The sequence below is a fragment of the Equus przewalskii genome, chromosome 22 (genome assembly GCF_037783145.1).
Source record: "Equus przewalskii isolate Varuska chromosome 22, EquPr2, whole genome shotgun sequence".
NCBI classification, from domain to species: domain Eukaryota; kingdom Metazoa; phylum Chordata; class Mammalia; order Perissodactyla; family Equidae; genus Equus; species Equus przewalskii.
Window position 1 is genome coordinate 49,415,709 of NC_091852.1, and position 26,092 is coordinate 49,441,800.

Genomic DNA, 26,092 nt, shown 5'->3' on the forward strand with positions numbered 1-26,092 from the left:
CCTATATTAAATTCCAGGATTCTGTGTTGTGTTCTGTTTATGCCATTAGCACTCAGGCCTGGCTTGGGGCCTGTCTCCAATGATTATGTCATTAAGAATGTAGGGCGTTGGGAGGCAGGATCATTCCTAAAGCTCTTCTTTCCCTGGGAGCCTTGGATAAGGGCTTGAACAAGGTAATGGAATGTGTAATTGCTTTTCAGTAAACTTTTATTGTACAGTAAAGATAGTATAGAGTAGTAAAGTACAATAAGGTAGTACACAGAGTTCCCACGTACCTCACACTGGTTTCCTGTAGCGTTAAATCTTACATTTGTGTGGTACAGATGTGCCAACATTGATCCATTATTCCTACTAAGATTCATACTGCTCACAGTTCCTTACACTTTACCTGGTATCTTTTCTCTGTCTGGGGTTCTATCTGGGTTACCACATTGTGGTTAGTCTTTGCTCTAGGTGTTCAAGTGTAATTTTGACATGGATCAAACATTTAATGTATCATTGCATTGCAACCTTTCACACTTAAATTTTTGTTTCACATTGTGTTCTTTTTTCTTTAAACATCAAAAAATGAAGAAGGAGCTAATAAATCACCACTACACGATTGATGCCTCCATAGATTTGAGTTTTCTGGTACCTTTACTGGTCTCCCTGTGTGTTTTTACAGTGAAAATCACCCACACCCAGTGGGAAAAGTTAGAGCATCATAGGTTGGACACCCTTGATGGACACGTGGCATCATGCTAAGCACACCTTTGAGTATTTTACAAAACAGAGGACATGTAATTTGCTCTGAGTAGTATCCTCATTTTCAGAAGGAAATAATAAAGCCTGAGGAGTGAGGGCAGACGAATCTCCTCTCAGAATCTTTTCTCTCTCTCACTCTTCCCCTTTGTCCCGTCAGCCAGCTGGGCTGAGATGCCAGCACCAGGTTAAACCCAGGTGGGCCTTTGTATAAAGAAGCACTCAGGATGGCCATATGGGCGATGTTACTGGGCGCACATGACCTCGGACCAGTCCCCGACTGGACCGGGCTGGCAATGCTTGTGAGGCAGGTCATGGGGTTAAGAAGGTAGATGGAGGTCGTTCAGCCAGCCCTGGTGGCATGCAGAAGAACGTGCTAGTCAGGGAGAAAGCAGACGATGTGAGTTCCCAAAGCTGCGACCATCATGGTGGCCCCCAAACTTGCGGTGATGACATCCTTTCTTAATCCATGGCGGGAGCCGCGCCTTTCCCGCAGCAGGGGCGTGGCCGTGCGCTGGCCTCCTCGCCCTGAGCCTCTCAGCAACTAAGCCGGCGCGTCTTAGGATCGGTACTCCTGACCGCTCTGGTGTTTTCAGTAGTTCTCGCTCTTCCATCCTTAGTCATCTCTGAGTCTCCAATGTGTCCTCCACATCCTGTTCCACATGGGGAGCCAGAACCTCCCCACAGATTCTGGGCAGTGGTCTGACGTGCTGATGTGGCGTTTAATGGCCTCTGTTAATCACCAAGCACAGCCTGCTTCCATGCAGCTTTCTTCCTTTTTTTCTTTTTCCTCCTACCAGGCATGAAATTTAAAAAAATCTAATCATAAGATTGATGTTTGTTCAAAAGGTCACATACTGTATGATTTCATAAAATATTCCAAATAGATAAATCCGTGGAGACAGAAAGCAGATTGTGGTTACAGGGCCCGGGCGAGGTGGGGATGAGGGAACAAGGTTTCATTTGGGGGTGATGAAATAGTCCAGAATTACATGGTGGAGATGGTTGCACAAGCTTGTGGATATACTAGAAACCACTAGATCGTGCACTTCAAACTGGTCAATTTTACGGTATGTGAATTATATCAATTTAAAAATTGGTGCTTATTTATGTTTTTAAAGATAAAAGAAGATATTTAAATTACCTCTGTAATTCCAGATAACTCATAGTGACATTTTGATGTGTGTGTGGTAGTTTCTGTTGTCTTGTTGTTTTTGTTTTGTGTTTATTTTTTTTCTTTGGGTTTTGTTCTTAACCCTTTTTGGGGCTAAGAGAAGCCCTGGTGGAATTTGCTGAGACACTGGACCTCTTCGCACTTGACCTCACTCCCCAGGTTCACGTAGGCCCCTGTGACATTTGCTTGTCAATTTTAGGAGGCTCAGTATCTTGAGAGAGGACGACCGTTCTGTGCCTAAACATTATGTAGTGTGGGAGAATGATACGTTTTAATTTAAGAATTATGATGGTGTCCTTATTTCTCAGTTAGGAAGCAACAATAGGGCCTAGTTTTATTGAAATGTAAGGTGTCAGTTCAAAGGACGGTGGCGATTGGACATCCTGGATTCACTCACGTATTTGACTTGTGGAGGAAATACACTGGGCCTTAGTCGTAGACGCTTAAGCATCCATGTCTCAAAGCTTGGGGGGCTCTGGTGTTGGCCTAGTGGGCTACTTGAAATTTTACCCGTTTGTCCAGATCTGTAGATGATAGTCTTTTGCTGAAATGCCCAAACTAGATTTTACCTAGGGTAACCTTTGAGGCTGACGGAAACAAAAACTCAAATCGCAGCCTGTGTACTGACCCGCGCAACATATTCAGAGAGGATCCCAGCATTTCTAATGTCAACGGTGACTTTGCATGTCTGGGTGGAGGTGACATCTGCTTACGAGTCACAGAAGCACCTGGATCACCTCCGGCTCTCCTCCCAGGAGGAGTGCGCTTGTCCACACGCCATGTCCAGTGCCTGTGAAATTCCTATGCTTCTGAATTGAAAGCTGCCTCGGAAGAGCTGGGAATCTTTTCCACAGTGGAATTAGACTAATGGTGCTTATTTTTCTTTAGGGTGTATATTTATTTGACTGTTTCACACCATTTGTCAATTTCTAAGCAGTTAATAATTTTTATGCCTCTTTCAGATGTGTGTATATAGTACAAGTGTGTTTTGATTTCCTGTGGTCTCTCTACATTTAAACACTGCTGAGTGATGGTTTGTGTAACATGCCAATTTAAAATTTCAAACTCAAACTGAAGCCTTTAATTCTTGAGCAGATATCTATTGACTGTCTTGAATAGCTTATGCTTCTCTCTGTTCTGTAGCACACCAGGATTCTGTTTAGGTTTCAATGCTAGCACCATTAGCCCTCCCTGGGGATGCCGCACCTGCTGTCCTCCAGCCGTTTACATTGCACCACTGACTCAGGGGAGAATGGTATGATTGCCACGGGAGAGGTGTATGGTTTGGAGGCATGGTTTTAGAGAATAAAGATGTTACTTCTGAATGGTTGATCGGGAACATTTTATGAAAGATGACATGGGAGCGCGGCTTCTGAAGGGCGGGCAAGTTTGGTCTAGAAGTGATAAAAAGAAGGAAACTTCCAAAATTGGATGTGGAAAGCCACGGGGAATTTCAGAAACAATCTCACGTGCTGGCCGATTGGGAGCTGGGGCTGAATTCTAAGAGCGCTATAGGCCAGCATGACACCTCGCGCATCCCGTGTTTTAGGAACCAGCAATATGGAGAGGATTACCTTAGAGACACCAGTGCCTTTATTTATTTAGCTAAACAGTTTGAAGAAGCTTGCGTGTCTGGTTCTGTCTGAAAATCACTCGTCTTCCAGTTTTAGACCTCAGCTTTTCTGAGCAAGGCGTCATCTTAAGAGGAGTCTGAAGTGTCTGGGTTCTTTGTTCTTGTCTCTCATCTCGTTTCTCAACCAAGTGGGATGACCCAATGTTGAATTATAAACTGTCTGACTTTTTAAAATACACAAAACGTAAAACTTACCCTCTTGGCCATTTTTAATTGCACAATTCAGTGGCATTAACGCATTCACATTGTCGTACAACCGTCACCACCATCCATCTTCAGAACTTTTTCATCTTCCCAGAATGAAACTCTGTACCCGTTAAGCAGTAGCTGTCCATTCTTCTGTCTCCTGGCTGCTGGCACCCACTGTTCGACTTGCGGTCTCTAGGATTTGGACTACTCTGGGTAGCTCGTATAAGTGGAACCATATGGTGTCTGTCTTTCTGTGATGGGTTCATTTCACTTAGCATAATGTCCTCAAGGTTCATCAGGATTTCCTGCCTTTCTAAGCTGCATCATATTCCATTGCATGTGTGCCCCACTCTTTGACAGGCTTTGATGCCGTAATCCCAGATCCATCCAGGAGATGTGTTGTCAGAGTCACCCCTGACTTCACCGTGTCTGACCTCCTATCCCCATCAGTGAGACCCAGTCCAGGCCGAGGTCCCAGATGAGAGTCTGAAAGTGAATGGGAAGGGGACTGGGTTGGAATACGGAGAAAGGTCTTTGTGAGGCCCAAATGGTTTCTAGGGCATCAGTCACACCAGCCCATCTTTCCCCTGGATTTGGGGATGGGAGCCCATGTCTTTGTGCTGTATTCCCAGTGGAGGGTCCAGACCTGAGCAGACCAGATCTTTCTTGCCCTTGGTGTTTATGAGTTTGGTGTGGCTGCTCCTGCTGACACAGTCTCTGAGGGGTGGGGTTGCTATTGTTTTGAAGATGAAAACCATCTGTCCTTAGGGGTGTGGGTAGATCCGTGCTTGGCCACTGGCTGCCGGTGGGTCTGGGGACCAGGAGTGGAATGAGCTGCTTCAGAAATTATCCAATTCTGAATTTATTCAGAATTATCAAGGGCCCATACCTGGAGGGTAACCTGCTTAGTCTGGCTACAGAAGTGTGTTATTTTGCCAGCTGGCGTTTTAATTTCTCGCCTCTCTGAATGAAGTGCAGGGCTTCAGCTGCACATTTGCTTTGTCTGTTCGGGCTGCAGACACTTACATTTTGCCACTCTGGCATAAATTTAAGAATCGCTTTTACTGTTATATCAAATCTGATGCTACAAATCCCTCCAGAAGTTAACAGAACGCCTTCTCCCTTTCGGTTTTCTATAAGCGGTGGGCGGTGTTCCTAGAAGACAGTTGTGTTTGCATGAGAAGCAGATGAAAGGGCCCTGCAGTGTCTCACTAACGAGTGTGCTGTGCTCTCTTGCCCAGGGGAAGTGGAGGTTCCTGATCCGAATGACCCCTTGGGACAACTGGATGGACATGACAGCCCTATTCCAACTCTGAAAGGTAAACTGTGCAGTGCTCTTTGCATGCAGGGGTTTGGAAATGTTCTCAGAGTACCATGTACAGAGGTTCCCGGTTGGCTGGCCATTTCTACTCCCAGCTTGGCTGGAATTGATGGCCAGGGTGCCGTGTGGCCCGGCGCTGCCCCATTGTGGGCGTGGGGCACGCTGACCTCCATAGCTGTGTCTCTTGACACAGTTGTGAGGGTGTTGAGGTGACGGGGCAGGGGTAGGTGGATAGCCACCAGAGGGAGGTCCTCTTTGGGGGTGGGTGCTTCGTGGGCCTGAGTGGTGCATTGGGAGCTGGACTCCTAGCTTGGCCACTAAGTGTCCTGCTGACAAGTGGCTGTCTCCTGGGGTTTTTCTCTGCGTGTAATTGTCCAGAGTGGGTGGGCACCTCAGGCGGGCAGGTGGCTTCCTCCACCGGTCACCAAGGAGCAGGTTCTTTGTCTTGTTGCTTCAGCCTTTCCCAGAGGTCAGTCAGGGTCACTGCTCACTTGTAACCCTTCGTAGGCATCTGAGGATTGTAGAGTCGATAGAACGCATTTCCTCAGATGCAGCCCAGTTACTTGAGAAAGTGGCTCTTTTCCTGCTTCGTCCGCTGTCTCCATATTGCCTTAGACTCTTGCCTCAGTCGACTCAGGCTGCATAAACACAGCACCACAGACCAGGCGGCTCAATCGGCAGGAGTTTATTTCTCACCGTCCTGGAGGCCGGAAGTCTGAGATCAGGGCACTGGCATGGTGGTTCCTGGTGAGAACGACTTCCCGGCTCGCAGATGGCCCTTCTCCGTGTGTCCTCGTGTGGCGGAGAGAAGAGAGCGCTCCAGTCTCTTCCTCTTCTTCCAAGGGCGCCAATCCCATCATGGGGGCTGTAACGTCAGGACCTCCTCCAACCCGCCTCACCTCCCGAAGTCCCCGCCTCCAAATACCGTCACACTGGGGGTTAAAGCTTCAGCATGTGACACAATTCAGTGCATAACAATTATCCATTAAAACAGCCACTTTATTTCTACTTGACTTTTTTTTAGCATTATTCAAAGCCGCAAAATAGTTTCTCAGCCCCCTGCACATTGAGAGTCCCCTCAGGAATGTGTTCACCTCACAGGTCCAACGCCAGGTCTCCTGAGGGTTGAGCAGCAATGACTGAGCCTGCCCATCTCAGCCTAGGTGGCTAGAACGTCTCTCTGTGTCCTCACGGAGCTTCTCGGGGTCACAAAGGGTGCAGAGCTCCCTTCTCCCCTCAGAGTGCCTCCCCGTGTCCCTGCTGTTTGTGTGGAGGTCAGTGATTTGAACCAGGCTGGGTGGAGCTCCGCCTGCTGGTGGTGTCTGGTGTGTAGAGGCGCCTTGGCGAGGATTCCTCTTCAGTATGTTAAATGTAGTAAAGGCACGAGCTGGTTCCTCGTATTGACCCCCTCACAGTCCTTACGCCGTTGCTGTGACCTCGCACCACCCAGGCTGCTCATGGGGAAGGTCTCTATCAGGGCCAAAGGCCTGTCCTCTGCACGCTTGTGTACCACGCTGGGCCTCGGGACATGGTTCTTAGGAAGAAAGACAGTTTTTCATGGTTAAATTCTGAAATCATTTCTCAAAAGTCTGACTTAGCCCTTGGTCCAGAGGGCCCACACATGTTTACTGACTGCCCCGCTGTACCAGGCACTGTGTGAGGCCCGGGCCCACTCTGCTGTTCAAAACGGGTGTGGTCTCTGCCTCCCAGAGTTCACTGGACTGGGGAGTCAGCAAGTTATTGTAAAATCAGGAATGGTAGTGAGTGGCCCGAAGGAGGAGGGGAGGACGTGGTGAGCTGGAAGGACAGGAAGGGCATCTTGATTTGGGGACAGGCTGTTGCACGGAGATCTGAAGAGCGGACATTGGCCAAGAGGAGGTGGGAGGGGCTGTGTCCTGCGCCCTGGGGAAGCTGAGGGGCAGGGGCAGCTATGGGCTGGGGTGTGAGGTCGGAGAGGCTGCGCTGGGGCCCAATACTGCAGCCCTCAGCCCGCGGGGCTCTTTAAATTTAAATCCGTTAAAATCAAATAAAATTAAGAATCCAGTTTCTTGGTTCTACTAGCTACATTTCAAGTGCTCAGTTGCCATGTGTGGCTAGAGGCCACAGAGACGGGCAGCACAGATCTAGAACATTCCGTCATCACAGAAAGTTCTGTCAGACAGCACTGCGTAGAGGGTGCACAGCTGTTTAGATGGCAGGAGAAAGTTCTGTTTCACCGTAAGGGCCATCCTCTGCCGTGGAAGTTTCCAGCCTGAGACATGGTGTAACCCGATGCGTTCTCTGCGAAGATCCTGCGCTGGCAGCCCTGCAGGAGGATGGAGGGGAAGTGGAGGGGGCAGTCAGGAGGGAGCTGGGGCTGGGTGAAGAGAAGTGATGGTGTAAAATCCAACTTGTGGTCGCTCTGTAGACTCTAATATGCCCTTGGAAACCCTCCTGAGATGCAGCAGACCTCTGCCTAGCCTGGTGTGCAGGCCTCTGGGTGGGCCTGGGCTGGGGGTCCGCAGGGAGGGGTGGGGAGCACCGACCCACCTACCACCGTCCTTTAAGCGGAGTGCCCGCAGTCGCCCTCTGGGAGGCAGAAGCGGCTGCACGGCTCATGGTCTGCTTAGATGGAAGATGCCTTTGCTGATCCAGGCGCAGAAACAACCATGGGCTGAATGTTTGCAGAAATTTTTATTCCCATCTAGCCACCAGCTCCAGACATTGGTGAAGCTGCTCAGGGCAGCTTCAGTGAGAGGTTGGAAGCTCGCCTTGGACCTTGCCAGGGCGTGGAAGCACCAATTGCAGAAGGTAACTGGTCAAGTGAGCGTGCATGCGTGTGTCTGCGTGTCTGTGTGTCCGTGTGTGCGTGCACGCTTGTAAAAGGGCAGTACAGAAGGACGCAGAGAACCACAGCAAGCTGGGCCCGTCTTCCCCGTGGTGGCAGTGTGGCAGTGCAGCTGTCTGAGCTTGGCTTGGCCAGAAGACAGACCTGGATCAGATGGTGGCTCCACCGTCCTGTCAGGGCCAGGGCACTGCTCCCGGCCCAGGGCCACCCCTGGCCATTGGAGGGACAGAAGGGCTCAGCGCACAACTGCCACCCAGAAACTGGTAGCTGGATGCTGCTGCCATTGGTATCACCACAATTAGGATTGTCAGCGTGTCTGGCAGCTTCCGGTGTCGAGGCCTCGCCGGCCCCTTGGGGACAGAATCCTAGTGAATGGCCCCCAGGAGTCTTGGGGAGTCTCAGGGGCTCCAGTCTTTGCCTTGCAGCCCAGTTCTCTGGTCCCATAGAGTGATTTTCCTTCCTTTTGGTTTATGGTCTTGCACAGAAAGGGCCTCACTCCACCCTTCCTTTGCGCGCGGCCTGGCACTGCCAGACTTGTTAGCCCAGGTGCTTTTCTGTTTAAGGAGCTTCAGGGACTGTCACTGCTTGGCCCCATTTGGCTTAAATCATATATAAAAAGTAATAATAGCTGAATGGACTGAATGAGCTATTTCTTTAATCCAGTTACTATTTGTGATGCCCACACATCTGTAAACTCACAGGCAGGTGAGAATGGTAGGTGGGCCAGTCTGTCAGTGATAGGACCGCTCTGCCTTGGCTGAGCAAAATAGGTCTGAGAATTAGTTACAAGCATAAAAAGCATTTGTGTTCAGATGCTGTGCCAGTATTGAGCACTTAACATTTAATTGGCGGTTGGTATCGAGAGAGAGATCCTAGAGCAAAAAGCCTATATAGAAGAGAAAAGGAACGCAAAAGACATGATTTACAGCTGCAAAGTTTGCCAGAATGTTCTGTGTGCCAAAGTACTGTCATCGGTAGGACTGAAGCCAGCCTAGGACTCCGGTTATAGTGCTGGGTTAACATGGGAGTGGAATTTAACGGGAGTTTTTGTATTCCTGGCTGCATTAGACATGCTATTTATTATTATTCTTATACTTACAAAAGCGTACATTTGGCCTAGAAACCATTTGCTCTTTTGTTCCAAGGCTGTGTTTTAAATGCATATGTAACACATCTTGGGTTTTGTAGAATCAGTACTTTGGAATGTTTGTGGGAAGTGGATGATTTCTGAGAGGCTGGGCGGGTGGGTGGCGCTGGTCTTGTCCGGCCTGCAGCCTCCCAAAATAGGCCTAGCATTCTTGTGCCTCCTGCCTTGGGAGAGGAGCTGCTCATCGCCCACCTGCAACCAGACGGCGGATTCCTGACTCTCCCCCTGGGGACGTGTAGCAATTGTAGATGATCCCAAAGGCATCCTTAATCACAGGGCAGGAGTCGACGCCTCACTCCCAAGCTGTCCCCTGACATTTGTGACATGTTATGCTGTGGTGCTGAACTGAAATTTCCCTGGACGGAGGAAGCGAAGCAATCAGCCGAGTTCACTGTGTTGGCCTGGAGACGAGGCCTGTTGTTTTCTGTTTACTGCGTGTTGGGCTCCTGATTTATGTAGGAAGCATGGATTGATTACCACGTGTGTTGATGCATTTCTGGTTTATTCTGGAACTCTCAGTGTGTGTGAGTGTGTGTGTGAGTGTTTCCTGGAGTTTACTACAGAGTGAGGATCTCCAAGGCTGACAGGGTAAAACTGATAACAGCATCCTCGGTGCAGACACAGTGTTAAGTCTGTGTCTGGGAACTTGGGCGTGGGCTCCAGCTGAGTCTGGGCCCCTGCACCTCCCCGCAGAGTGGCCCCTGGCCGGTCATTGAAACCTGGGGCTCTCCAGGCAGTGAGCAGAAGGCCTGAAATGTTTCCCAACTTGCTGTCGACAGAACCCACGTGGGGTTTCAGGGCTCTGAGGCCTGTGCCACTCTCGAGGTGACGGCCGTTTATGGAGCACCTCGATCCTCCTGTCAGTGCCCTTTGGGCTGTCCAGGGTCTGGAGAAACTGAGCGATGTTGGGAGATAACCCCAGCCTACAGATAAGACACTTCAAGCATGCGCAGTCGTGCTGTCCGGGGCCGAGACTGGGCGGCCCGGGGCCTCGTGCTCGGGCACATGAGCCCACCCCAGGGAGGGCGGGGATGCAGCCGGCTTCTGGAGCAGGGGGCTGACTTCTGCCTCCAAGACTTCCTCTTTATTCCTCCTTCCTCCCAGAGTCCCCCGAGCCCCCTCTGGCTCTCCGAGGCTGTCACACAGCACCACAGACCAGGTGCCTCAAACAGCAGAAATGGATTCTCTCTCAGTCTGGAAGCCAAAAGTCCAAAATCAAGGTGTGGGCAGGGTTAGTTCCTTCTGGAGCCTGAGGGGGAAGCCGTCCCTTGCCTCTCCGAGCCTCTGGTTCCTGGTGATCTGTGCAGTTCCTTGGCTTGTGGCCACATCAGTCCAATCTCTGCCTCTGTTGTCACACGGCCTTCGTCTCTGTGTCTGTGTCCCAATGTCCCTCTTCTGATAAGGACACCAGCCAATGGCTTAGGGCCTGCCCGTATGACCTCATCTAAACTTTACATCTGCGGTGACCCTGTTTGCCAATAAGTCACATTCACAGGTTCTGGGGCTAAGGATTCCAACACGCTTTGTTGGGGGACACAGTTCACACACTGCCCCCTTCTCCAGATGTGCAAGCAACAGCCTCACACACTTGTCTCCATCTCCCAGGTCCTTTCATTTCGTCTTCCCCTGTTTCCTCATTTCTCTGATTCCCATCCTTTCTAGTCTCACATCCTCTTCCTGCCCCCCTTGCTCCCCCCGTTAAGGCGCCCCCCCATTTTCTACAGCTAGTTCTCTGCAGACCACTAGACAGCTCAGCAGGAAAGTCTGAGCGGGAGTGACCCATAACCACTGTCGCCCGGTGATTTATTGATCTGTATATATGTCCCCCTGGGGAGAGCATTCTTTATGTCCTCCGTGCGGCTCTCAGGGTCTCCTCGTCACCTGCCCTTCCAGGCAGGTTGTCTGTTGTATTTCCCACCAGTCCGAGCCCTGTGACCTCTTGACCCTTAGTACATAAGCCTTTCCTTATCTCCTTCCCAGACCAGTCAGTGTGGCCTGGCAAACAGGCAGCTCCTCAAGCACCTAAGTAATCTGACCAAGTGGGTGAATGTATGGGCGGTTGGTTGGGATTAAAAAATCATTAATCCTCGATCTGACTGCAAGGCAGGAGTGGTGTCCCTGGTGACTGACTCTCCCCTTCCCTCTGCCCTTGGTGTGTCCTCATGCTTGGACTCGGCTCCACTGTCCGGAGTTTCGGGGTGAGCAGAGAGCTGGCCTGGGCATCGGGGAGACGGAATCCGTTGGCACCAGTTGTTAAAGCTCCTCCTCTGTGAGGAAGGGGAAACTGGCTCAGATAATTACAGGGAAAACTTCCATTCTCTTCTCTGACGCTGTGGGCGCCGACTGGATTCACATTAGCCGAATTCTCCGTCCCCCATGCCCGGCTCCTCTTGGCCTGTTCAGTCATGTCTGGAGGGGTTTGGGGCAGCTCTAAAGGAAGCCTTTGTGAGCTAGAGGAGAGCTTGGCGATGGTTAGCACAAACCCCATATTTTGCACATAAGAGAAATGAAGCTGAGAGAGGTTAAATGGCCGGCTGTGAATTAGACACCCAGGGAGAAAGCAACACTGTGCCTCACCTTCAGAGAACTTTCTCTCTGCCTTTCATTTTGGCCTCCAGAGAGTTGAGGATGGTGAAAATGGTGGACCACACTAACTTAACCACCCTCCCACTTAAATTACATACAAGTGCTCAGTGAAATATTAGTAAAAGATGTCAATGCTTGGATGAAATTGCGAGAGATGGTGAAATGCCCAGGAGCTAGAATAGAAAGGAAACAGAATTGTCAGTGACAGCCCTGGGCTGCTGCAGTGGTCCCACTCTGTTGGCAGCCTCAGAGAACAGCCCAAGTATCCTGGGGAAAAGTTCACCTGAGACAAGGAGTTGATTCTGCAGGTGGCCTGCAGTTATGGCATGGGCTCCCCAACACTGAAAGATGATGTCACCACATGGCTGGGGAGCTGATGTGGATGCATCCGCAGGCTCCAGAGCAGAAGGATGCCAGTAAGACAGAGACACCGCAACCAAAGCTGGTGTAGCAAAGGGCAGCTGCAGGCACATCACATCCTCCAATGCTTTGATGCTGGAATAGCCCCTGGGACATGAACACTACATTAGAGAGAACACTCAGGAGAAGAAAATTCCTGATTGAGATTATGTGAAATAAATCCCTTCAAGTTACTCATTTCGCTTGGAATTGGATGGATGGTCTTACATTTCCTTCAATCAGGAGAAATTAGGAGTTGAGACAAAAGTCAAGTTTGGTTTTAGGAAAATGAAGGAATTTACATTTCTTTTACCCTAATATAAGGCCAATGAAATATCATCCCTGCCATGGAAACTACTCTGCTAGGTTCATCAGGAGCCTTGGGTTTCAACATCAAGCCAGAAGGAGGCCCACGGGGGCCAGAGGACTCAGGTGTTGTAGGTAAGCCCTAGGAGACCTGAGGAAAGAGGGGTGGTTTCACCCATCAGCCAAGGGAGGTGGGAGGGGGGCTTGCGTCAGCCCTGGCTGGGGTGGCAAACAGGCTTTCCCACGAGAAATCAAACGTGGACCGCACCTCAGGAAACCGAATGTCCATTACCAGAATGTTGTGGGGAATCCCAAGCCCAAGAGCTAACATGAAAGCTTGGCACTGTCTGTCACAGGAACCCAATCCTTAAGGGATTCCCACGGAAAACCAGCCCTAACGTGCAAACTTACAGAGCAACTCAGAGAGGCCCGGGCTGAGGAGTGAGTGAGTAAACAACAAAGCCAGAAGGATTAAAGATAAAGGGAGAAAGGGCAGTGGTGGATTTGAAAAGGAACCCAAGAGACCTTCTAGAAAGAAAAAAATGTAGTCGGTGAAATGAGCGACTTGATGAACAGGCTAAGGAGTAGATAGTGCATAGCTAAAAATAAAGAAAGGATAGGGAATATAAACGTAGGTGAAGAGCTCCGAGGAATCAGGTGAGGAAGTTCGGCGTATATCTAGAAGGAGATTACAAAGGAGAACGGGGGAAGGGAGAGAGAATATCTTCTGAGACGTTGGTGGAGAGTTTTACAGAATCAATGGAAGGCATGAATCTTCAGATACGTGGAATGGCACTGAGGCCGAAGAAAATTCACAGCTAGCGATACTTTGGGAGGGAAGGAAAGTGGCCTATAGAGGTCAGGTTACCTGTCCAGGAAAAGACCAACAGGACTCGTGACAGTAACAGCCAGAGCCGGGGACAGCTCTGCAGCTGCCAGCCTGGAATTCCATACCCAGCTAAATGACGACTCAAGTGTGAGAGTCACAGGTGATTTGAGACCAACACCCAGCATGTTTACAACCTCAGTCCTTTACCCAAAGAACGAATGTGAGTCAGCAAGAGCTCAGCTGAACCCAGGAGGAAGGACTGAGATGCAAGCAGTGTTGGCAAGGAAAGAACATGGTACACAAGTCGGCAAATCTACATAGACCCCTTTAGTAAAACGTGGCAATAATGACAAGACTGGGGGCTTCTGAACGGAGTGTAACTAAACACTGGGAAGCAGTAACTCGAAGTGGTGGTGGCCAGGGGTGACTGCAGCTCACAAGAACTCATAGATTAACACACATGGACTCATCAATTAACATGTTAATTTTCGTGTTGTTTACAAGATTCGTGTCAAATATATAATCATAAAAAAATGATTTCAAAAAATTAAAAACATAGCACAGGCCTGTGTTAACTAAAAGTACTCTGAGGTAGCTACATTAATATCAGACAGAAGCCTTACATGACAATGTGAAGACCAGATGACGTAATAAACCTGATGTTTATGCAGCCAGCATCCTAGTTTCTAGTGTATGAACACACTTGATAGAATTATTAGTAGCCACTTGATAGATACAGAATCAGTTAACACAGAGGTCATTGAAACTAATAGATAAGCATATTAAAAATTTGAACAGCAAACTTGACAGGCTTAACCTCTGATGCTTCTATATAAACCCTGCACCGAGCAATTAGAGAAAACACATTCTGCCAATCAAATGTGGAACGTTTACAGGAATTGACTTCTGCTAGGCCGTAAAGCAAATCTCACTGGTACCAAAGAATTGTCATTACATGGACCATGTTCTGTGACAAGAGTGCAATTAAAACACGCTGTTAATAACTTGGGGCTAAAAGAAAAGACTATAATGTAAATTACAATATAATTGGGTCTGACCAACCATATGGAGATTAAATAATTTAATGGATGGCTAAAGAAGAAGTGGAAGGGAATTTTCACATTTAATGCATATATTAGAAAAGGAAAAAATTCATTACCTGCAGAAGTTAGAAAAAGAGCAACAGAATAAAGATTTGAACAGATAGCTACAGAAGGAGAGCCCCAGTGGGTGATAAACCTTCCAAAAGATGAGGAATTCGTGCTCCTGAGGAATTCTTAAGATGCAAACTGAAACAACAGCACTATTTCGTGTTCATCAGATGGCAGGCATGTCAAAGCCCCCGAACACTAAAGGTTGGCAAAATTGTAGGGCAGACACCTTCGCTCGATGTTGATAGTTGAGTGCAAATGGTTTCAAGCACTTTCGAGACCTGGGTAAATGGAAGGTTTCAGGGCCTTGTATAACTTATCACTTCTGCACCCAGGTGGATGCCTTCAGGGTATTCTTGTCTGTGTGCAGGATGAGACACGTATACAGGCGGTCGTTAAACACTGTTTGTGCTAGCAAAAATGTGGAAACAACTTACTGCCCCTCATCTGGGAAATAAAGAAATTGCAGTTTGTTTGCACAGTGGAATATTAGACAGTAATTAAAATAAGTGAACAACATCAAGAAAGATAAATCCCACACTGACTTTCAGCAGAACAAAAAAACAAAAACAAAAAACCCAACTAGCAAAGATGACCTTTCAGGGAAAATTTTCAGAAATATAATATAAATATGCATTGGAATAGTGCATCCCAGTTTTCTGGAAAGGGAGGGAGAAATAAAGGAAGGCTGGGCTTTATTTGCACTTGGGAACTTTTTTTTTTTTTTTTAAGTATTGTAGGTCAGATATGGTGAAATGTTAGCACAAAACCTTGATGTTGTGTACATGGGTACTATTGTGTTAATAGCTGTGTTTCTCCGTATGTTTGCAACTTTTCAGTATTAGAAATCATTAAATCAAGAAGAATTAATATAAAAAAAAACAACCAGGCAAAAGGAGATATGAGCAGTATGGATTTTGAAAGCATAAAGGCTATGTTATTATTATTTGAAGAAGATGATATCTGTATAGAAAATCCAAGACAGTCAACTCAGAAACTAACAGACTAATAAGATAGTTCAGTAAAATGGCAAGATAAAAAAAAATACATGGTGGGCAGAATAATGGCCTCCCAAAGATGTCCACGTCCTAACCCTGAGAACCTGTGGGCATGCACCTTTTCATGGCACAGGGACTTTGCAAGATGGAATTAAGTTAAGGATTTTGAGAAGGGAAATGATCCTGGATGATCCAGGTGGGTCCAGTGTAATCACAGAGGTCCTTATAAGAGGGAGGCACGAGGGTCAGAGTCAGCAGTTGGCGACGTGATGATGGAAGCAGAGGTTGGAATAATGCAAGGAAGGCACCACGAGCCAGGGCGTGTGGGCGGCCTCCAGAAGCTGGCAAAGGCAAGGAAAGAGACTCTCCCAGAGCTTCCAGAAGGAATTTGGCCCCATCCACACCTTGATTTTGGGACTTCTGACCTCCAGAACTATAAGATAATAAATTTGTGTTGTTTTATACTAAAGTTTGTGCTAATTTGTTACGGCAGCAATAGGAAATTAGTACAATTTATAGAAATCTAATAATTTTTCTATAAGCCTTAAGGTATTTAGAAATAATAGAAATAAAACCAATTCATAGTAGTAAGGAAAATTATAGAGGACCTAGAAATTTACCTAAAAATAAATGTGAAGATCTGTATGAAAAAAACGATAGAGCTTTTCTGAATCGATGAGGTCTGAAATAGAGACCTAAACCACACTTCAATATTGTCAAGAGGGCAGTTTTATACAGATCGTCTGTAAATGCGGTTCTCTCTCCAACACTACCCTAGTTTTTAAAAGAAACTTGTCAGGATGATTCTAAATTGAATGTGGAAGAGAAATAGCCATGAAATTGAGAAAGTTATCCAAAAATGTAACATTTGTTATTCTTGATGTCCAAATGTATTTCAGTCATCCTAACTTAACACATGTGATGGTGCCATAGCAAAGGCCAAGATCAGTGGGGTGGGGATGGGTTAGAAATGAACAGAGCTTGTTTTAGATGGCGCACCAGGGAAACACCCTCTATGGAGGTGACTTTTTGGCAGATAACTTGACCCTTGAGAAACAGCAGAGATCTGAGGACAGGGTGTTCTTGGCCATGCACAACAAGGGACCAGGTTGGTTTTAGGAAGAGCAAGGGACCCCCCTTCTGATGGAGGAGAGTGTGGGAAAGGTAGGGAAAATTCCAGGAGTGTTGACACCGTGGATATAAATTAGCTTTCCTCCATTATCTGTCTTCTAATTTCTTCCTGAAGCCTCAGTTTTCCTCACCTGCCTAGGGAGGGGGCTATGAATTGATGATGTTACCCAATTATCGACCTACAGCTTTGGTCTTGCTGAGCTTCCAGTAGAGCATGAAGGAGGCTGATTCAAGGCCTGGGTCGGGACATGGGTGCTATTTGTGGAGATCCTGCCCCGTCCGTTCCCGGCTGGACATGCCTTTTCTATGCCATAGCATCCGGGACTTCCCCAGGTGTAGGTGCTGGCCACTTAGGAACATTCTTTCCACTTTGGTGCTTCCCTCCAGCGGTGCTTCGTCTCAGTATTGTTTCTGGTCTGCCTCAAGTTCGTTCTTGGATGGGTTTGGTTCCCTGAAACCACAGCCCCTTCCTTCTCCTCAGCCCTTTAAGCAGAGGGTCTCAGCCCAGGCTGCACACTTAGAGCTTCTGACAGAGGCCACTGCCCAGGTCCCCACTGGGACGTAATTGCCGTGGGGTGCAGGTGGATCTTTCTCATAAGCTCCCAGGTGACCCCACTGTGAAGACGGAGTTGAGCCCCACTGGTTTGGACAGTGTAGGATGAGAAGAGTTGGTAAGAACTCCACCTGTGGACTGGATCACTTCTCTAGATTCTGCTTTGTTTTCTGTGAACGGAGACGGTGTGGCTTCAGGGCTGAGCGTTCATCTAGTTGAGAGTGAAGGGGATCTGGACAAATTGGGCACCTCAGGCTTGGAGGAAATCAGTGGAGCCCTGACCCCCAGGTCCCAGCAAAGCTGAAGATGGTCACCAGCACTCTGGAAAGGATGCTTTTAACAGAGGGGCCTCCCTCTTTGCCTGACACCCCTCACCCCCCCAGCTGCTTCTGCGTGGTTGGTCCATCTGATCTCGCCTTGCCCATTTCTCCTCAGGGGGTGTTTCCTGACCCCAGGACTACATTTGTAACGTTGTGCAACCATCACCACTCTCTAATTCCAGACATTTTCATCACCCCAAAGGGAGACTCCATACCCATTAAGAGTCACTCCCTAATTTCCCCTCCCCCAGCCTCTGGCAACCACTAATCTGTTTTCTGTCTCTATGGGGTGCAGATGAATATCCATTCTGGATATTTCATGTGAACAGATACAGCCAAGAGCGCTTTGATGATTAAATCAACCGTGTAAGGTGCTTGATTCCAACACACGAGGATTTCTTCAGTCCATGTTAGCTGTTACTACTAAAGCATCTAAAAGGGAAAGACTGGCACAGTCTGAATTTAGCCTAGCTCTGACTCCAGTACGTGGTCTCATAGTGTCCTGTGTGGAAGGATGGCTTAACACCAAGCTCTCCGTGCTCCTGTGGAGGGAGGGCAGAGCCGGCAGGAACTCCTCTTTCCTACTCTGCACTTCTCAAAAAGGAGTCTTCTTGGGGAACAGCAAAGACTAGGGCTAAATGTTGTCAATCTGGCGATCAAGGATGTGGGAGAAGCTGTTGATGGGAACAGTGAAGAAGAGTTCCATGTTTCCATAGCCGTTCCATGTAAAAAACATATTCTTGAAAAAATGTAGATCCCGAGGTCTATTTACGGTAATTGGACGGTCCTGGTTGCTCCCCAGGTTTCCTTCTAAGTTGTACAAAAGGAACCGTCTCCTTAACTTTCTTCTCTGACCACTCCCCTCTCTTTCCTCCCTTTCTAGAAAAATGTTTTTTCCATGTTGAAGACGATCCTTCTATATCTTTCAAGATATTTAGCTGATCAGTGGAGATGTCCCACGTTTTGATATATGCAGATGCCCTAAAAATGGAGGGGCATGGTGACAGGACAGCTCTCAAGTCAGTCCCCAAACGGTTGAACTGAGAACCAGCAGCGACTACCATGTCCCTGCCCTCAGAACCCCTGGGCCTGCTCCTTTTAGATTTTTGCAAGTCAGCTCGGAGACACAGACCCTCACATCCTACTTTACACGAAGCCATTGCGTGTGTCTACCGGGAAGCCATGGTTTGTCAAATGTCTTTGGAAGAACTGTCATCAGCGTAGAGACGAGAATTATAATTAAACTTGTGCCGAAAAGAAGAGATCATTGTGACTTTAATCTAATATGTCATTTGCTATTTTAAATTACAATTTGGTGACTATATCATATGCCCTCCTGTTCATTTAGTGTTATGAACACCTTAAGGTAGCGTCTGAGTATTAAGGAAGTTGAAAGTGCCTCATATGAAACCCTCTGGTTAGGACGCGCTCTGGCCGGAACACAGTGAAAGGGTGCGTTTGCTATAATCTGGGCAGCCCAGATGACATCGAAGAAACCGCTTCACGTTGTCAGATCAGATTCGTTCTTGTGTTCAAAGGGGACACGTCTCTCCCCAAGCTGAGCTTGAGCGGTCGAGTTCATGAATGAGCGTACATCCTGGAGGTCACCCTGCTTGATTCAGCCCATCCTTTCAGGGGGTTGTCATGGACACTTTCGTGACCTTCCAGCTTTGTGTCATCCCTAAGAATTCTCTTCTACAACTTAATTCAGAGCATTGAGAAAAGGGTTGGCTAGGAGAGAATCAAGGTAGAACCTGATGATGTTGTTACTAATAAATAATAATCAGTGCTAATTAGTGATACCTCTTCAGACAGATATCTGTCCGTTCTCCCTTGTGAATAAAATCCATCCCTTCCTGTATTTTTCCACCAACTAAATAAGTAATAACATATATGCCATCTTATAATCTTTTGACATCATAAAAAGAAGAAAGAATAGGGACCAACCAGAAATCAAGCAAAAAGACTCAGAACATGAAAATATTTTGTAGTCATTTTCAGATTGCTCTATTATCTTAGTTTTGTCTGAAGTGAATTCGTCTCCTAATGATTGATTGTCTTGTCTGTCCAGCCTTAGTTTTCTTCAGGTGTTATAGAATTTTAGTGTGTGTGTTTGTCTTGACAGAGTAACCTCCTGCCCCTGACTACATCATGCCCCTGCCCCCTGCACACACATCACACACACCACACACACACCATACACACACATACCTAACACCCTATACACACACACACCATACACGCCATACATGCACACATACTACACACATTATACACACACACATCATACACACACACACCCCTCCCTTCACTGTCCGTTTCACTTCCTCTGGTTGCCCACAGCCTGTGTCGCCAGCTGAGAGCTCCTGCCCCTGGCTGACCTGGGCCCCAAATTCGAAGGTGGTGTTTCCAGCCCCAAGTGCTCTGTATTCTGGGTACTCTTTGGCCATGTTTCCCCTCGGACTTGAAAGCCCTGGACGGCTTCTGCCTGCCTTCGGTAGCCCTCAGCCCCGTCGGTTCTCTTCTGTTCGGGCCAGTGACAAGCTTGCCTTTGAGGATTCCGTGTTTTGTCACACATGTTTTCTCTTTTCCTTTTGTGGATTTGTGCTTGGGGGCATGGTAGGAGGGAAGATGGACTCTCTGAGCAAGAATTTATATCGCAAATTGGTGAGATTAGAGTAGATTTAGAGCTTGGAAAGAGAAGTACCAGCCATCCTCATTGTTTGCAGATTCCATATATGTGAGTTCAACTACTGCCTAAACATGTTTGTAACCCCAAAATCAGTCCTCACGATGCTTTTGTGGTCACTCACAGACGCGTCCAGAGCAGTGACAGTCTCGAATTGCCCGATGCACACGTTCTCGGCTGAGGTTGAACAAGGTGACACTCTGCCTAATTGTTTCAGCTCATGCTGTGAACAGGTGTCCTGTTCATGGTCTATTTAGTCCCATGTTTTTCACATTTTTGTGCTTTTTGTTGGTGATTTTGCTGTTTCAAATGCCCTCAATGATAGTGTTGCAGTGCTGTCCTGTGTTCCTGAGGGCGAGGAGGCTGTAATGGCTCATGGAGAGAACACGTGTGTTAGATGGGCTTTGTCCAGGATGAGTCACAGTGCTGTTGGCCCTGAGCTCAATGTGCATGAATCAACAGTGCATATTAAATAAGGTGTCTGTAAACAGAAACACACATCAAACAAGTTCATGCATGGATCGGCTGATGAAAATGTGTGACCAGGGGCTCACAGGAAGCTAACTCTCTTTTTCCTGGGAGCGTGGTTCAGTATTTGCTAATCAGTGTTCTCAGCAACATTGTAGAGCATAATTACTGCCGCTTAGGAGAGTGGAGTGTCTGTATGGGAGGGAGGATGGAAGCCTTCCCTGAGCAGGTCACTGAGCTGGCCCCAGGCAGCCCTTTCTTCCAGCCCTCACTGAAGTTTGCTCCTCTGTGACCGCTCTCCTTTGCAGGTTACTTTCTGAATTTTCTGGAGCCAGTAAACAATATCACCATAGTCCAAGGCCAGACAGCAATTCTGCACTGCAAGGTGGCCGGAAACCCACCCCCCAGCGTGCGGTGGCTGAAGAATGACGCCCCGGTCGTGCAGGAGCCACGGCGGGTCATCATCCGGAAGACGGAATATGGGTCTCGGCTGCGCATCCAAGACCTGGACACGACGGACACCGGCTACTACCAGTGTGTGGCCACCAACGGGGTGAAGACCATTACTGCCACCGGCGTCCTGTTTGTGCGGCTTGGTGAGTCGGGCCAGCTGAGGCGTGTCGGTTATCAGATAGGAACGTTCACAGCCACCGAGTGGGAGGTTAATTTGCAGCTTGAAACTGAACACACACAAGCCCGCAGAGAGGAAATCAATAAAACCATTCCCCAAGGCCCTTCCCATTGTGCGCGACGTCCCGGCTTAACCTGTTACCCAGTTACTTGTCATTAAAGAAAATCGACACAGAGGGAAGGGTCTGTAAACATGGAGTGCAGAAAATAATCCCAGACGCAAAGGTGAGCTGCGAGGTGTAGGGGGAAGGCCGTGGGTCAGAAGGTCGCCCCATGGGGAGGCTAGCCACCCACAGCCCAGGGCGGCCCTGGGGGCCTCTGAGAGGCCCAGGCTGAACGAGACAGGTACCTATCTGCCCCATAGAAACCTGGGCCCAGCTGAGAAAGGGTGGAGAGCAGAGCACGATGGCAGTTCTGTGCTCTTGTGCTTGTCACAAGTGGCGACAGAATTAAATGACTGGAAGGAATGTGTCCTCTTTTCATCTCAGTTGTGAGAAAGTCCCCACAATGCCCCAGCTCATCACACAAGCCCCAGACCACTCTGTCACCCATTAGTAAAGTAGATCTCATGAATCAGGATTGATGAGAGGAGAGAGAGAAAAGACTAAAAACTCCCGAAATACCTCCAAACGTTTCTGCATGAGTGGAGAGCGCCCTTTCCGTTCCCTGTGGTTTTCTCCCCCGCTGGCATATAATCGTGGGCAGGAGCAGAGCCCGGGGCCTGAGGACAGCTCACCGCAAATGAGCACGCTGGGCTGTGGCCATCTTTTCCACCGTTGGCTGGGGTGGAAAAAAGTTTTATTCCAAATCATGAAGTATTAATAACTTGTCTTCTTTTTTTTCTTTTTAGGTCCAACACACAGCCCAAATCATAACTTTCAGTAAGTATCCGTTTTCCTCAAACCATTTTCTCATTCTCCGAGGGTTTCCGTTATGTAAGAATTCAGGTTTTAAATCCGGCAAACACATGTCTTTGCTGAGTTTGCTGGAAGTTGGCTGGACTTCACACAGGGATGGCAGTGTGCTTCCTTTGGGCTGGAAAACTTATGTGTTTCCTGTTTAGTGTTAGGAGAAAATGTCATGAAAACAAACATTGTTCATCCCTCTCAGCAATCGGGACCTTACAGGACAACTGGAAGGAGTGTCAGCATACAGACCAGGCTGCCAGGGCCCCCAGGACCTGGAGTCCCAAGGACGTTTGGAAATGGGGGGGCAGTTCTCACTGAAATGCCAGCACCACTCGTAACTGCGTCGCTGGCTGCAGTCTCTGAATGAGTGCCCCTCGAGCCGCAGGGCGCCTGCAGCCGTGGCCGGGGTCTCAGACCCGCCTCAGAGATAAGGAGACTGAGGCTCAGAGGCTGGCTCACGGGTCGTTATCGAGCTGTGGGGGGTTCGGGCTGTGAGTTCAGGCTCTCGTTTCCAGTTACAGCGTCTTTCCACCGCACCCGTCCGTCTTGGGAAGGCTCTCCTCTGGCCTTCACAGGTTCTGTCGTCATGTGTGTGAGGATCACTCTTTTCAGCGCCTCTGTTCGAGGTCAGCAGTGGCTGTTGGATTCCTCATTTCCCTGGCAGACAGATCCGAGAGCAAGGCTTCACTTCCAAATGTTCTGAACAATGACACGGAGGCCATGTTGGGTAACTGAGCAGCATCTGCTTATCCGTGTCCCCCAGGCACCTCGTAAACAGGGGCCACTGGGGTGAGGTGGGTGGGCGGGGGGGCTCCTGTTAGCAGACATCAGGTGCTGCTTGCAGAAGGCAGGCTTTTGAGAACGTTCTGTGCTGAGCAGTAGCCCAAATTGCATAGAGTCAGGAAAGAAGAAATTGCATCAAGGGCACACGTGTGAGGTTCAGAAGAGGTGTAAGTCGTTTCAAAAGTTGAATTATTGTTTTCTTTTATATTTATAAAATGTACAATTCATTTATATAAGTATACAATAGAAACATATTATAAAATATATTATTTTTATGTAATTATAATGTAATTTATTAACTATCAAATATATTTACATATTTAAATTTCATACAAAACTTTAACAATATTTTTACATTTATTTGCTTCACATTTTTAATTATGGATTAAATCAACACATTCGTGTAGATAATTGGGGCAGTTCTGGTAAAAGTGAATGTTTGCCCCGTCCGGGCTTGTGCCCCAGGATGGCCTCCGTGGCCACGTGGATGTGCCAGACCAGGTCCTTCTCAGTATTTGGTACATATACATACCTGGAGAGGTTCATCATCTCACTTTTGTTCACGTTTTTACATAATGATATTGAATTTGACATGTTTAATTAACAATGTCAGTATATGTCAAGTTTCCCTGACAATCTTTCTCCCTCTCTCTGTCCCCGGAGCATGTGACTCTGCCCACAGTGACGGGAGTTTCCATGTGTCCCATGTCCGTGTCAGCCTCCCTTTTTGTGTCCTGAGACCGGGGCGAGGTTCTCCAAGGCAGATTCCACAGAGCAGGCCATCAGGGCACAGGATGTGCCTTTCGTAAGCCACCCTGCCTGGGCGCGTGCCCAGGTCGCTCCCTGCCACAGCATGACAACCTCTTTCTCCTTATCTTCCCAGCTGATTTCCAGCTCTGTTCGTTTTTGCCCCTCTGAGGAGGAGAATGGGCATTGGCTGCTTTATTCTCCCCCGTCACCAATGAGGCATGCTCGGTGATACTCGTTTCCTGGCATTCGTGGTTCCTCTTTGTCAACTGTCTCTTCATTCTTTGCCCATTGCCCTTACATTGTTTGTTTCTTAAGGATTTTTTTTTAAAGATTTTATTTTTTTCCTTTTTCTCCCCAAAGCCCCCTGGTAGATAGTTGTATATTCTTCGTTGTGGGTCCTTCTAGTTGTGGCATGTGGGACGCCGCCTCAGCCTGGCTCGATGAGCAGTGCCATGTCCGCGCCCAGGATTCGAACCAACGAAACACTGGGCCGCCTGCAGCAGAGCGCATGGACTTAACCACTCAGCCACGGGGCCGGCCCCTCTTAAGGATTTTTAATGATTATTTATGTCTTATTTCTTGATCATCTAGGAATTAAAATTTTTCTGTCATTTATCAGTAATTACCCATAATTTCTATGGGTTTTCACGTTGTGTCTTGTTAAAGGAACTCTCTGATTTACTGAAAGCCAGCCCTGGTGGTCTATTGGTTATGATTTGGTGCTCTCGCTGCTGTGGTCCAGGTTGGTTTCCCAGTCAGGGAACCACACCACCCGTCTGTCAGTTGTCATACTGTGGTGGCTGTGTGTTGCTGTGATGCTGAAAGCTATGCCACTGGTGTTACAGATACCAACAGGGTCACGTGGTGGACAGGTTTCAGCGGAGCTTCCAGACTAGATGGACTAGGAAGAAGGACGTGGCCACCCACTTCCAGAAAAGGTAGCCATTAAAACCCTCGGAACAGCATTGTCTGCTACAGCGCCCGAAGGTGACAGGACGGTGCGGGAAGACCGGCAGGTTCTGCTGTGCTGTCACAGTCGCTAGGAATCAGAATCGACTCCACAGCGCTGACAACAACCACGGTCTCCTTGGAAACTTCTGATGCTATTTTGATTAAGATTACAGTGAATTTTTAGATAAATTTGGTGAAAATTAATATCTAAATTGAGTTATCCTATTAAGGACCACTTTCTTTGTGCTTTGATATTCTTTTTTCTTAACATTTTATTATGAAAAATTTCAAACATGGAAAAGTAGAAAGAATTTTGTAGTGAACCTCCAACCCATATATCTACCAACTGGACCCTCCCATTTATGTTTCACTGCACTAGCTTTATCAGTGATCTTGTCTCCATCCATCAATCCCTCTCACTTTTTGATTCATTTCACTGTAAGTTGCAGATGTTTGTATACTTATCCTGAAATGTTTCAGTATGGAAATCATTAACAAGCGTTCAATATCTGTGTACTATTCTTGTTTCTTCCTTTTGAATGAACACTTATATACTGGGGCCGGCCCCATGGCCGAGTGGTTAAGTTTGTGCTCTCCGCTTTGGCAGCCCAGGGTTTCACTGGTTCGGATCCTGGGCACGGACCTAGTACCACTCATCAGGCCATACTGAGGTGGCATCCCACGTAGCAGAACTAGAAGGACGTACAACTAGAATATACAGCTATGTACTGGGGGGCTTTTGGGAGAAGAAGAAGAAGAAAAAATTTGCAACAGATGTTAGCTCAGGTGCCAATCTTTAAAAAAAAAAGACACTTATATACAGCAAAATGCACAAATCTTAAGTATTCCATTAATAAGGTCCAATAAGTACAAAACCCTCTGCAATCCAAACCCCTTTCCAGGCAGAGAACATTCCTATCACTCTAGAAAGTTCTATCATGCAACTTCCTATTCCTAGTCAGCACCCTACCTCCCCAGCAACTACTGTTCTGATTTTTTTCTACCATACACTAGTTTTACGTGTTTTAGAACTTCATAGAAGAAATGAAATCTTAAGACACATAGCCACTTAAGCCTGGCTTCCTTCACTTAACATAAAGTTTTCAAGATTCATCTATGTTACACGTGTATCAGTAGGTTGCTGCTTTTTATTGCTGAATAGTGTTCCATCAAAGGACTATACCAGTTGCTTTATCTGTTTTTCCTGTTGATGGACACCAGGTTGCATCTCTTGATTGTGATGCATAAGCTGCTATGGATATTCTCATACATGTTTTTTGTGGCCATATATTTTCATTTCTGTTAGGTAAATACCTAGGAGTAGAATTGCCTCCTTTGGGGTATGTGTATGCTGAGCTTTGTAAGAAATACCAGATCTTCTTCTAAGGTACTTTGCACTTCCACTGGCAAGTAGAAGAATTCTGGTCACTGCACATGTTCACTAACATTTGGTCTGGTCAATCTTTTTTTCTTTTTCTTTTTTTTTCTTGATGAGGAAGATTGGCCCTGAGCTAACATCTGTTGCCAATTTTCCTCTTTTTGCTTGAAGAAGATTGTCGTTGAGCTAACATCCAAGCCCATCTTCTTCTTTTTGTATGTGGGACGCCG

At 47.5% G+C, this 26,092-nt stretch overlaps 1 protein-coding gene across 8 annotated transcripts in view; it reads left to right on the top strand.

The window, feature by feature from the left end:
• The window catches only part of ROR2 (receptor tyrosine kinase like orphan receptor 2), a 204,045-nt gene that overhangs the window by 150,430 nt on the left and 27,523 nt on the right, over nucleotides 1-26,092 (top strand). For 5 of the 8 annotated variants that reach the window (XM_070590367.1, XM_070590369.1, XM_070590365.1 and 2 more), the window contains exons 2-4: nucleotides 4,979-5,056; nucleotides 20,771-21,058; nucleotides 21,943-21,973. In XM_070590367.1, coding sequence (XP_070446468.1) covers nucleotides 4,979-5,056; nucleotides 20,771-21,058; nucleotides 21,943-21,973 — 397 coding nt within the window. Of the gene's footprint in view, nucleotides 1-4,978; nucleotides 5,057-20,770; nucleotides 21,059-21,942; nucleotides 21,974-24,378; nucleotides 24,472-26,092 lie in introns of all 8 variants that reach the window. The other 3 variants (XM_070590364.1, XM_070590362.1, XM_070590363.1) reach the window with 1 other exon arrangement.